This window comes from Vipera berus, assembly GCF_964194415.1.
Source record: "Vipera berus genome assembly, chromosome: 1".
Taxonomy (NCBI): Eukaryota; Metazoa; Chordata; class Lepidosauria; order Squamata; family Viperidae; genus Vipera; species Vipera berus.
The window spans coordinates 358,170,083-358,181,666 of record NC_138202.1 but is presented as its reverse complement, the minus strand read 5'-3'; the positions used below and the strand labels follow the sequence as shown (position 1 = coordinate 358,181,666).

The following is an 11,584-nucleotide window of genomic DNA, read 5'->3' as shown; positions in this document are numbered from 1 at the left end:
TCCATTAAATAGGAGGCAGCAGTGTGCTGCAGCTGCCAAAAAAGCCAACACAGTGCTAGGCTGCATTAACAGAGGGAGAGAATCAAGATCACGTGAAGCGTTGATACCACTTTACAAGGCCTTGTTAAGGCCATACTTGGAATACTGCATCCTGTTTTGGTCACCACAACGTCAAAAAGATGTTGAGACTCTGGAAAGAGTGCAGAGAAGAGCAACAGAGATGATCAGGGAACTGGAGGCTAAAACGTATAAGGAACGGTTGCTGGAATTGGGTCTGTCTAGTTTAATGAAGAGAAGGACGAGGGGGGACATGATAGCAGTCTTCCAATATCTCAGGGGCTGCCCCAAAGAAGAGGGAGTCAAGCTATTTTCCAGAGCTCCTGAAGGCAGGACAAGAAGCAACAGATGGAAACTAATCAAGGAGAGAAGCAACCTGGAACTAAGGAGAAATTTCCTGACAGAACAATCAACCAGTGGAACAACCTGCCTCCAGAAGCTGTGAATGCTCCAACACTGGAAGTTTTTAAGAAGAGACTGGACAGCCATTTGTCTGAAATGGGATAGGGTTTCCTGCCTGTGCAGTGGGTTGGACTAGATGACCCCCAACGTCCCTTCTATTTATTAATACTGTTGTTATTGTTAGTATTGTTGTTATATCATCATCATTTCAGACAAATGGCTGTCCAGTCTCTTCTTAAAAACTTCCAGTGTTGGAGCATTCACGGCTTCTGGAGGCAGGTGGTTCCACCGGTTAATTGTTCTGTCAGGAAATTCCTCCTTAGTTCCAGGTTGCTTCTCTCCTTGATCTTGCTTCTTGTCCTGCCTTCAGGGGCTTTGGAGAATGGATGGAACCCCACCGTACCCCCGTCCTCTTCTTTGTGGCAACCCCTCAAATATTGGAGCACTGCTGTCATGTTGCCCCTGGTCCTTCCTTTTCTCTAGACTAAATTTCAGAAGCTGGCAGCCAAGGATTTTTTTTTTCCCCCTCACCAGTTCACATTTTCTACAGTAATTTCTTTTTATTTAATTTACATCCCTTGCTTTTGTTTGGAAAAGCAACAAAAGTTGGTTCAGGCCGCTGAGCTGGCAAAAGCAAACTAGCCCGGTTTTTCTCCCTTTTTGGATGTTTTTCTCGCAGGAAAAAAAAATGTACATTGTGCTGCGCAGAATTCACCGGCCCTGTGAAAACTTACAGGGTGACATCACTTCTTCCCTCTGATCCCTTGCCAAACACCCCCCCCCCCCCGCCAGCCTCGCTTGCTGCTTTACTCCCAAATTTGGCTGTGTTTGTTCAGGAGTGGCAGGATCCCTTTTATTTTATTTTTTTAAAAAAAAAACATTTTTCCTTGTACTGAAAACCGCCCTTTCCTTTGCAGGGCTTCTCATGGTCTTTCTGTCGTAAGCTGGGAGGGGGAAAAAAAAGCTTTTTGTTCTAACTCACAATTATTATTATTATTATTATTATTATTATTATTATTATTATTATATTATTATTATTATATAATTATTATTATTATTATTATTATTATTATTATTATTATTATTATTATTATTATTATTATTATTATTATTATTGCCCTGAAAAACGTTGACTGCTGTGCATTGTTACAAGGGCAGTTTGGGAAATAAACTTCCGTTTGGTTATCAATGACAGACACTCGCAGATACAGAACTTTTAGCATACGCCTTAGGACAGGGGTCTTCAAACTTGGCCCTTTTATGACTTCTGGACTTCAAGTCCCAGAATTCCTCAGCCAGGCACACTGGCAGAGGACTTCTGGGAGTTGAAGTCCACAAGTCATAAAAGGGCCAAGTTTGAAGACCCCTGCCTTAGGAAATGAAGAGGGGGGGGCGCGGTCCATCTATTCTCCAAAGCGCCTGAAGGCAGGACAAGAAGCAACGGATGGAAACTCATCAAGGAGAGAAGCAACCTGGAACTAAGGAGAAACTTCCTGACAGTGAGAACAATTAACCAGTGGAACTCCTTGCCTCCAGAAGCGGTGAATGCTCCAACACTGGAAGTTTTTAAGAAGAGACTGGACAGCCATTTGTCTGAAATGGTAGGGTTTCCTGCCTGAGCAGGGGGTTGCACTAGATGACCTCCAAGGTCCCTTCCAACTTTATTATTATTAATTATTATTATTATTATTATTATTATTATTATTATTATTATTATTATTATTATTATTATTATTATTATTATTAACAACCTGCCTCCAGAAGTTGTGGATGCTACAACATTAGAAGTTTTTAAGAAGAGATTGGACAGCCATTTGTCTGAAATTGTATAGGGTTTCCTGCCTGAGCAGGGGGTTGGACTAGATGACCTCCAAGGTCCCTTCCAACTTTATTATTATTATTATCATTATGGTTATTATCATTATGATAGATGAGAGATGGATAGCTATGTATAAATGTTTAAAATTCACTTAACCTTGTTATTAACTTAACAGCTGCAATGATTCACTTAACAACTGTGGCAAGAAAAGTCGTTAACTGGGGCAAAATTCCTTTAACAAATGTCTCTCTTGACAACAGAAACGTTGGGTTTCATTGTGGTGGTAAGTTGAGGACTGCCTGCAATCCGTGGAAATGCTTGCCACCAGGAATCGTGGGCGCTCCATCACTGGAGGTTTTCAAGAAGAGACTGGGCAGCCCCTTGTCCGGAATGGTAGAGGGTCTCCTGCCTGAGCAGGGGGTTGGACTAGATGACCTCCCAGGTCCCTTCCAGCTCCGTTATTCTGAAATGAGTACAGTTAACTCATCCAGGAGGCTGGCCTTTCTCCCGACCTGCTAAATTTCTTTGCACCTTTTAACCACGGAAGGAAATCAAGGTAGATGGTGGGTTGTTGCCGAATGTTTATTACATTGTCGGGTGTCACGAGGTGTCGGTCGATGGCCGCAACATGTAGGAAGAATCTGGGAGGCGCTTTTTGGACTCAAAACATTTTATGGAAAATAAAATCCTTCCATGAGCTGCAGCCCCTTTCACCCAATGCACTCTGCCTGTCATGACTTGTAACCAAAACTGTGACTCAGTGACGGTCGTTGAGGACTAGCTGCATGAGGAAACCTCACCCGATCCTTTCTTGAATTTGGCAAGAAAAGGTGTGCAAATCCTGACCCACAGGTGCCCACGCCGGGCCGCCAAAAAACCGTCCCATTGATTGGGGGGGATTTGTACAGTGTGTGTGTGTGTGTGTATCAAAAAGTCAAGCGGCCCCTCTTTGATCTTTGCCCGATCAAAGCCTCGCACACATAAAAGAGGGGAATCAGCGTTCGGTCACCTAACTGCCGTCTCCATCTTGACTTTTTTGCCTCTTCCCCGACGCAAGAAGCCGCAGAGCAGCAGGCCCTGAAATGGAGACCGCTCAGAGAGACCTTGTCTTTCCAAATTAAAAAAAAAAAAGCAGCAAAGATTCAGGATGCTAGTCCTCACAGTTGGAACTCCAGCCGGGAAGCCCCGCCTTCTTTGACCAGCAACTGTCGCTTGGCCTCGAAGAGAAGGACGCCGGCAGCCATGGCCGAATTCAAACTCTCCACGCCGGGGACCACCGGGATGGCCAGCTGCCTCCCGCCGCTCCTCCGCGCCAGCTGTTTGGCTTCGGGGCTCACCCCGTGGGTCTCCCCGCCCACCACGAGGGCGACGGAGGCATCCACCATCCACGGCTTGTAATAAGGCTGGACTTGCAGCACGTTCCACTCTTCCTCCTCCTCCTCCTCCTCCTCCTCCGTCTGCCGTCTCCCCTTTGATGGGGAGCCCCTGCGGGCAGCCTGGGGTGCTGAAGCTCCCTCAGCCTCTCCTTGGGGTCCCTCGTGGCAGCTCTCGGCCACGTGGATGGGGCTTTGGCTGGGCAGGTAATTGGGCACAAGCTCCCACTCCAGGTTGGAGACGATGGGGACGCGGAAGTGGGCGCCCATCCCGGCCCGAAGGACTTTGGGTTCCCAGGCATCCACGCAGCCTGCCGGAGGAGAGAAAAAAGGCGAAGGTTGCAGCAACGTTTCTCCATACGGGCGACTGTAAGATGGGCGGACTTCAACTCCCAGGATTCCTCAGTCAGTTCCGGGGTTTCCTCCCCCCCTCTTAAAGCGGGCTGGCTGGGGAATTCTGGGAGTGGAAGTCCACCCGTCTTAATGGATGTTGGCTGGGGAATTCTGGGAGTGGAAGTCCACCCGTCTTAATGGATGTTGGCTGGGGAATTCTGGGAGTGGAAGTCCACCCGTCTTAATGGATGTTGGCTGGGGAATTCTGGGAGTGGAAGTCCACCCGTCTTAATGAATGTTGGCTGGGGAATTCTGGGAGTGGAAGTCCACCCGTCTTAATGGATGTTGGCTGGGGAATTCTGGGAGTGGAAGTCCACCCGTCTTAACGAAGGTTGGCTGGGGAATTCTGGGAGTGGAAGTCCACCCGTCTTAATGGATGTTGGCTGGGGAATTCTGGGAGTGGAAGTCCACCCGTCTTAATGGATGTTGGCTGGGGAATTCTGGGAGTGGAAGTCCACCCGTCTTAATGAATGTTGGCTGGGGAATTCTGGGAGTGGAAGTCCACCCGTCTTAATGGATGTTGGCTGGGGAATTCTGGGAGTGGAAGTCCACCCGTCTTAACGAAGGTTGGCTGGGGAATTCTGGGAGTGGAAGTCCACCCGTCTTAACGAACGTTGGCTGGGGAATTCTGGGAGTGGAAGTCCACCCGTCTTAACGAAGGTTGGCTGGGGAATTCTGGGAGTGGAAGTCCACCCGTCTTAACGAACGTTGGCTGGGGAATTCTGGGAGTGGAAGTCCACCCGTCTTAATGAACGTTGGCTGGGGAATTCTGGGAGTGGAAGTCCACCCGTCTTAATGAACGTTGGCTGGGGAATTCTGGGAGTGGAAGTCCACCCGTCTTAATGAATGTTGGCTGGGGAATTCTGGGAGTGGAAGTCCACCCGTCTTAATGAATGTTGGCTGGGGAATTCTGGGAGTGGAAGTCCACCCGTCTTAACGAACGTTAGCTGGGGAATTCTGGGAGTGGAAGTCCACCCGTCTTAATGGATGTTGGCTGGGGAATTCTGGGAGTGGAAGTCCACCCATCTTAAAGCATGCTGCCTGGGGAATTGTGGGAGTGGAAACCAATCCATCTTCAAGCATCGTGGCTGGGGAATTCTGGGAGTTGAAGTCCACCTGTCTTAAAGCATGATGGGTGGGAAATTCTGGGAATTGATGCCCACCCGTCTTAACAAATGGTGCTGGGGAATTCTGGGAGTTGAAGTCCACCCGTCTTAAAGCCGACAGAGCTCTTTCTCAAGGAAGTCATACCAATGTAAAAGCCTCTTTCGACCCCTTTCAAACTGAGGCGCTATGAAAAATCTTACGGCTCAATATCCACACTCAGGCTGGGCTCAAAAAAGAAAAACCCTCCTCTCCTTTGCAAGGGGATCAGCAGAGCGTCCCTAAAATTGCCCAGCAGAGTCCTGACTTTGCTACAGGAGATCCATCCCCGCCCCCACCCCGACTCTGCCGATTTTCCCCTTCCCACCCCGTGGAGGAAGAGCCGAGATCGAATCCAGCCCGCTTCTCCTCCACCGTGCCCAGAAACCCTTCCCCACCTTTGACAAGCAGCACGTTGCAGCAGCCGGCTCCCGCCGCTGACCTCAGGATGGTGCCCAAATTCCCCGGATCCCGAATGTTGTCGCAGATCAGCGTGAGAGGCAAGGCGTGCTTCTGCGGGACTTCGGGATAGGACATTTTGGTATGATGGGGCATGGCGAAAATGCCTGCAAGAAATCGAGAGAGGCTGGAGGTGATTGGCTGGGAGGGGAAGAGGAAGTCGGGTGGGGGGGCGAGGGGAGGAGGGGCAGGTCTTGGTCCACCCCCAACTGCAGAAGCTCAATTGCCCTTGCTCAGCTCAGCCTACCTCACAAGGCTGTTGTTAAAAGAAAACAGAAGGAGAAAATAGTAGTAACATTTGGACTTATATACCGCTTTGCAGTGTTTTACAGCCCTCTTTTAAGCGGTTTACAGATTGTTTGGGGGGGGCTGGAATACTGCGTTCTAACCATTGTGCCAACATGACAGGAAGGAAGGAAGGAAGGAAGGAAGGAAGGAAGGAAGGAAGGAAGGAAGGAAGGAAGGAAGGAAGGAAGGAAGGAAGGAAGGAAGGAAGGAAGGAAGGAGAGAAAGAAGGAAAGGACGGAGGCAAGCAATAGCAATTAGATTTTTATACTGCTTTACAGCCCTCTCTAAGCGGTTTACAAAGTCAGTCTATGGCCCCCAACACTCTGGGTCCTCATTTTACCGACCTCGGAAGGACGGAAGGCTGAGTCAACCTTGAGCCGGTCAGGATCGAACTGCTGGCTGTAAGCAGAGCCAGCCTGCAATACTGCGTTATAACCGCTGCTCCACCCTGGCAAGGAAAGACGGAAGGAAGGAAGGAAGGAAGGAAGGAAGGAAGGAAGGAAGGAAGGAAGGAAGGAAGGAAGGAAGGAAGGAAGGAAGGAAGGAAGGGAGAGAAGGAAAGAAGCAAGCAATAACAATAGAACTTAAGACTTATATACCGCTTTATAGTGCTTTAGAGCCCTTTCTAAGCGGTTTGCAGAATCAGCCTCTTTACCCCCAACAATCTTGAGTCCTCATTTTACCGACCACGGAAGGACGGAAGACTGAGTCAACCTTGAGCCGGTGAGAATCGAACTGACGGCAGCTGAAAGTCAGCAGAAGTGGCCTGCAGTACTACATTCTAACCACTGTGCGGCACTGCTCCTCTATGCCTACCAGTAGTCCTTGATTTACCCGGTTCTTTAGCCACCGTTTGAAGTTACAACAGACCTTTCTGGGGTGGGTGGGTGGGGGTGGGGGTGTTACTTTAAAAGTTACAGTTGTTCAAATTAGTAACACAGTTGTTAAGTGAATCCGACTCCCCTCGCTGACTTGGCTTTCCCGAGGGTCGCAAAAAGCGGATCACAGGAGCCTTGGGACACTGCAGCCGTCATTAACTATGACTCAGTTGCCAAAGATCTGAATTTCGATCGCGTGACCACGGGGACGCCGCAAGGGTCGCTAAGTGTGAGGAATGGTCATAAAAGAGCCTTGGTGGAGCAGTGGGCTAATGCCTCCTTAAGTAACACCAGCTGCCTGCAATTAGCGCAGGTTCGAGTCCCACCAGGCTCAAGGTTGACTCAGCCTTCCATCCTTCCCAGGTAGGTAAAATGAGGACCCAGATTGTTGGGGGCAATTAAGCTGACTTTGTAATAATGCCGCTTGGGTGTGTGTGTGTGAAAGCCCTAATAAGCAGGCATATACATAAGAATGAAGGCTACTGCTAAGCTTGTAAGCCGCCCTGAGTCTTCGGAGAAGAAGGGCGGGATATAAATGGAATTAAAATAAATAAAATAAAAATAAGCCTCTTTGATCCGGGCCGTTGGAACTTCAGTCATTAAACCGAGGGTTGCAAAGCGAGGACTTCCCACCTTTCGCTGCCCAGCTCACACGTCAGGTCACACTGGGTGGCTTGTATGATTGTAAAGGTTGTTAACATTGCGATTCGAATCCTGAGCTCCACAGAAAGACTGCCGCCCCCTCCCCAGCCGTGACCTCAGCTTGAAGGGGGACCCCAGCAAGGCGAAAGGACAGGGCCAAAAGGCTTAAAATCTTTCTTTTTTTTCTCTCTCTCTCTTGCTCTTTCTTTCTTTCTCTCTTTCTTTCTTTTTCTCTCCCTTCTTTTACTTTCGCTTTTTCTATTTCTCTTTTTCCTTCTTTTTCTTTCTCCTTTTTTCTTTTTCTCTTCTTTCTTTCTTTTTCTGTTTTTTCTCCCTCTTTCTCTTCCTTCTTTTTCTTTCTTTTTCCTTCTTTGTTTTCTGTCCCTTTTTCTTTCTCTCTTTCTCCTTTTCTTTCTCCCTTTTTCTCTCTCTCTCTCTCTCTCTCCCTTCTTTCTCTCTTCCTTCTCTCTTTCACTCTCAACGGTTCAGAAATGTCTTCGCAACCCCCAAACAAGGGCTAAACAAGGACGCCCCCCCCCCTCCTGAAAAGCCACAAGCTGCTTTTTCGGCCTCAGGTCGGGATCCCGCCCTCCACCAAAGCTTCGCCGCAAAAATCTCGCGCTTCGGCAACTCCGAACGGGCTGAGCGGTGCTGAGCCACAGGCCCCGTGGACAACCTTGGCCACCGAGGCACAACGGGGGGAGGGACGTGAGAAGCTGCGAAACACCTGCAAGAATTTTTTTTATGAGACTTTCCCAAGAGCTGTTTCAAGCCTTAAGTGCTGGAAAGCCGCCAGCTCTAGATTGATTTATACACACTGCTTGGAAAAGAGCAGAAGGATTACTCGTCGAGGAAAAACGCCAAGGGAAAAAAAAACAAATGCTCTTCTCAGAGGCGGTTCCCGTGAGATCCTACTCAACCTGGCCGCTAAGGGCGGAACAAAGCCCTCTCTGAGTCAGCTTGCTGGAGTGGTTAAAGGCGCTGGCCGAGAAACCAGGAGAAGGTAAGTTCTAGTTCCGCCTTGGGTACGAAAACTGGTTGGGTGACTTGGGGCCAATCGCCGAGTGTCTATGAGTTCTAGTCCCGTTTTAGGCACGAAATTCGGCTGGGTGACTCTGGGTCAATCACTAGGAGACTGCGAATTCTAGTTCCACTTTAGGTACGAAAGCTGGCTGGCTGACTATGGGCCAATCACTGGTAGACTGAATTCTAGTTTCCAGCTTAGGGACGAAAGCCAGTTGCATGACTTTGGGCCAATCACTGGGAGACTGTGAGTTCTAGTCCTGCCTTATGCATGAAAGCCGGCTGTATGACTTTGGGCCAATCACCAGGAGACGGCGAATTCTAGTTCCGCCTTAGGAGGGAAAGCCAGCCGGGTAACTTTGGGCCAATCACTGGGAGATTATGAGTTCTAGTCCCGCCTTAGGTACGAAAACTGGTTGGGTGACTTTGAGCCAATCGCCGGGTGTCTATGAGTTCTAGTCCCGTTTTAGGCACAAAATTTGGCTGGGTGACTTTGGGTCAATCACTAGGAACTGTGAATTCTAGTTCCACTTTAGGTACGAAAGCTGGCTGGCTGACTATGGGCCAATCACTGGTAGACTGAATTCTAGTTTCCAGCTTAGGGACGAAAGCCAGTTGCATGACTTTGGGCCAATCACTGGGAGACTGTGAGTTCTAGTCCTGCCTTATGCATGAAAGCCGGCTATATGACTTTGGGCCAATCACCAAGAGATGGCGAATTCTAGTTCTGCCTTAGGCGGGAAAGCCAGCCAGGTAGCTTTGGGCCAATCACTGGGAGATTATGAGTTCTAGTCCCGCCTTAGGTATGAAAGCTGTCTGGGTGACTTTGGGCCAATCACTGGGAGACTGTGAAATCTAGCCTCCCCTTAGGTACTAAAGCTGGCCAGCCCCTCAGTCTCAGCCCAACCCACCTCACAGGGCTGTTGTGTTGGGGAAAACCGGAGGAGGAAAGATTATTAGCTTAGTATTAGTGTTCCTTGCTTCAAGTTACTTATGAAGTCATAAAGGCAGGATAAAGATTTCCTAAATAAATAACAGCTAAATCTGTTGCCCTCCGATTTCTTCCGGAACTTACCGATCAACCCCTGTGGAGTGATGACGTCCGACCACATCTTGATCTCATTGTATTTCACTTTGACAAGGGTGGCCCGTTTCAGTTTGGCCGCTGGCAGCATCTTCAGATTCTCCATTAGGCTAAAGAAGATGGTCTGCGGGACGGCTCCCGCCTCCAGAGCGTCCAAAATGAGCCTCCGGCCTTCCAGCATAATTCTCCCGTGCTTCTCGCGAAATGCCCTGGACTTCGCCAGGGTCACCAAATTCCTGTGGGGAAAAGAGGGGATGAGTGACAGTCTGCCTGGAGAAGAAAGTATTTTTTTAAAAAAGTGCATAAGAAAGGAACATGGCATGACTTTATCTGCCTGCCTGCCTGCCTGCCTGCCTGCCTGCCTGCCTATCTATCTATCTATCTATCTATCTATCTATCTATCTATCTATCTATCTATCTATCTATCTATCTATCTATTCCTGTCTGTCTATCTATCTATCCCTGTGTCTATGTATGTATGTATGTATGTATCTATCTATCTATCTATCTATCTATCTATCTATTTCTATTTATTATGCATCCATCGATCTCTATTCCCTATTTCGTTATCTATCTAGTCTCTCTCTCTATCCATGTCTTCCATCCGTCCCTCATTTTCTATCTTTCTTTTTCTTTCTATCTAGCTCTCTATTTCTATCATTCATCCACCACTCTATCTATCTCTCTATTCATCTCTCTACCTATTTCATTATCTATCTCATCTATCATATTTATCTTTCTTTCTCTTTCTTTCTTTCTTTCTTTCTTTCTTTCTTTCTTTCTTTCTTTCTTTCTTTCTTTCTTTCTCTCTTTCTTTCTTTCTTATCCCAGTTGATTCTAAAGTTATCATTGCAGTGCAACACAGTTGTTAAGCTTCTTTTCTGATTTTGGCCTCCTAAAGGAAAAGGAAGAGTCAGGATCAGAAAAAGGAAAGAAGGCGAGGTTGTCAGAATACAAGCGAATTTGAGGGCTAATCCACATGGAGCCCCATTTCCATCTGTCCTGTTTGCCATCGTTCACTCCCTAGAGACTAAAATGGACAATGTGAAATTTGAGCGGGCCCCGAACAAGGAGTATATATCGGAGGTGGTGACCCTTTGAGAGCTGTATGCAACGAAATTTCATTTTGATGTATGCCGATTGGTGTACATTCAAAGTGACAATAAAGTTATCATCATCATTTCTTTACGGGTGGAGTAGGGTAGTCACATGTTTAAATCATGGTGCACCAACTGCACATCACAGCTAAAATATTTCACAGGGTAATATGTAACCAAGTAACGGGGGGAAAAGGGGCTTTTCTCTGACGGTTTACTTTAGATCAAATGGACTACAACTCCAACATTATTGTAGTCCAACATCACTGGTTGGGGAGTGATGGGCATCGATGGAAATCAGCAGTTGGGAATCCACCACGTCAGCTACGACAGCGGGATGGGGGAAGAAGGAATGGGACGGAGGAAAACTAATGTCCCCAACGGATTTTTCAGCAAAGAAAGAAAAATAGAGCTTTTTTTTCCTTTCCCGCCTCGATTCTCCTCAAAACTACAATTCCCAGAAAGCTTTGCGGCAGGTCACAATCCGCGACTCACGTTTCTCCCGAAGGATGCTGGGAATTGTGGTTCTGGGCTTCCATTTCCGCTTGCTTTCCACAGAATCTCGCACTACAGCACCCAGCATGCTTTGCGCGAATGACATTACCTCAGTCTCTTCTCGTTGGGTCCGGCCCGCTCGTAACGAAGCTCCGCCTCTTCACGTTCCGGTTCCGGCTGGAGCTCCTTTCTGGGCGCTTTTGGGATGTAAGGGGCCTTAACTTTGCTGGGAACGATCCGTTGCTTCTCCTGCACCTGCGCCACCGAGGGCAGCACGCGGAGAGGTTTTCTTCTTAGGCCGCGAATGCCGCGGCGGCTCCCAACGCTAATCCGACACGGCGTGAAGAGCAGAGGAGCCCACGCATGCTTGAACAAGGTTGCCATCTTGCTCACGGGCGGAAATAGTCACAGATGTGAGACTTAGCGGTAGT

The 11,584-nt window shown here is 48.2% G+C and overlaps 1 protein-coding gene across 1 annotated transcript; it reads right to left on the bottom strand.

The window, feature by feature from the left end:
* Positions 1-2,856: 2,856 nt before the first annotated feature.
* Positions 2,857-11,537, bottom strand: MRM3 (mitochondrial rRNA methyltransferase 3; the record flags this gene model as incomplete). The annotated part of the gene is made up of 4 exons (XM_081346708.1): positions 2,857-3,962; positions 5,586-5,753; positions 9,553-9,797; positions 11,263-11,537. The coding sequence occupies 4 exons, from the start codon at positions 11,535-11,537 to the stop codon at positions 3,436-3,438; spliced, it is 1,215 nt and encodes a 404-aa protein (XP_081202834.1). The 3' UTR covers positions 2,857-3,435.
* Between the last annotated feature and the right edge of the window lie 47 nt (positions 11,538-11,584).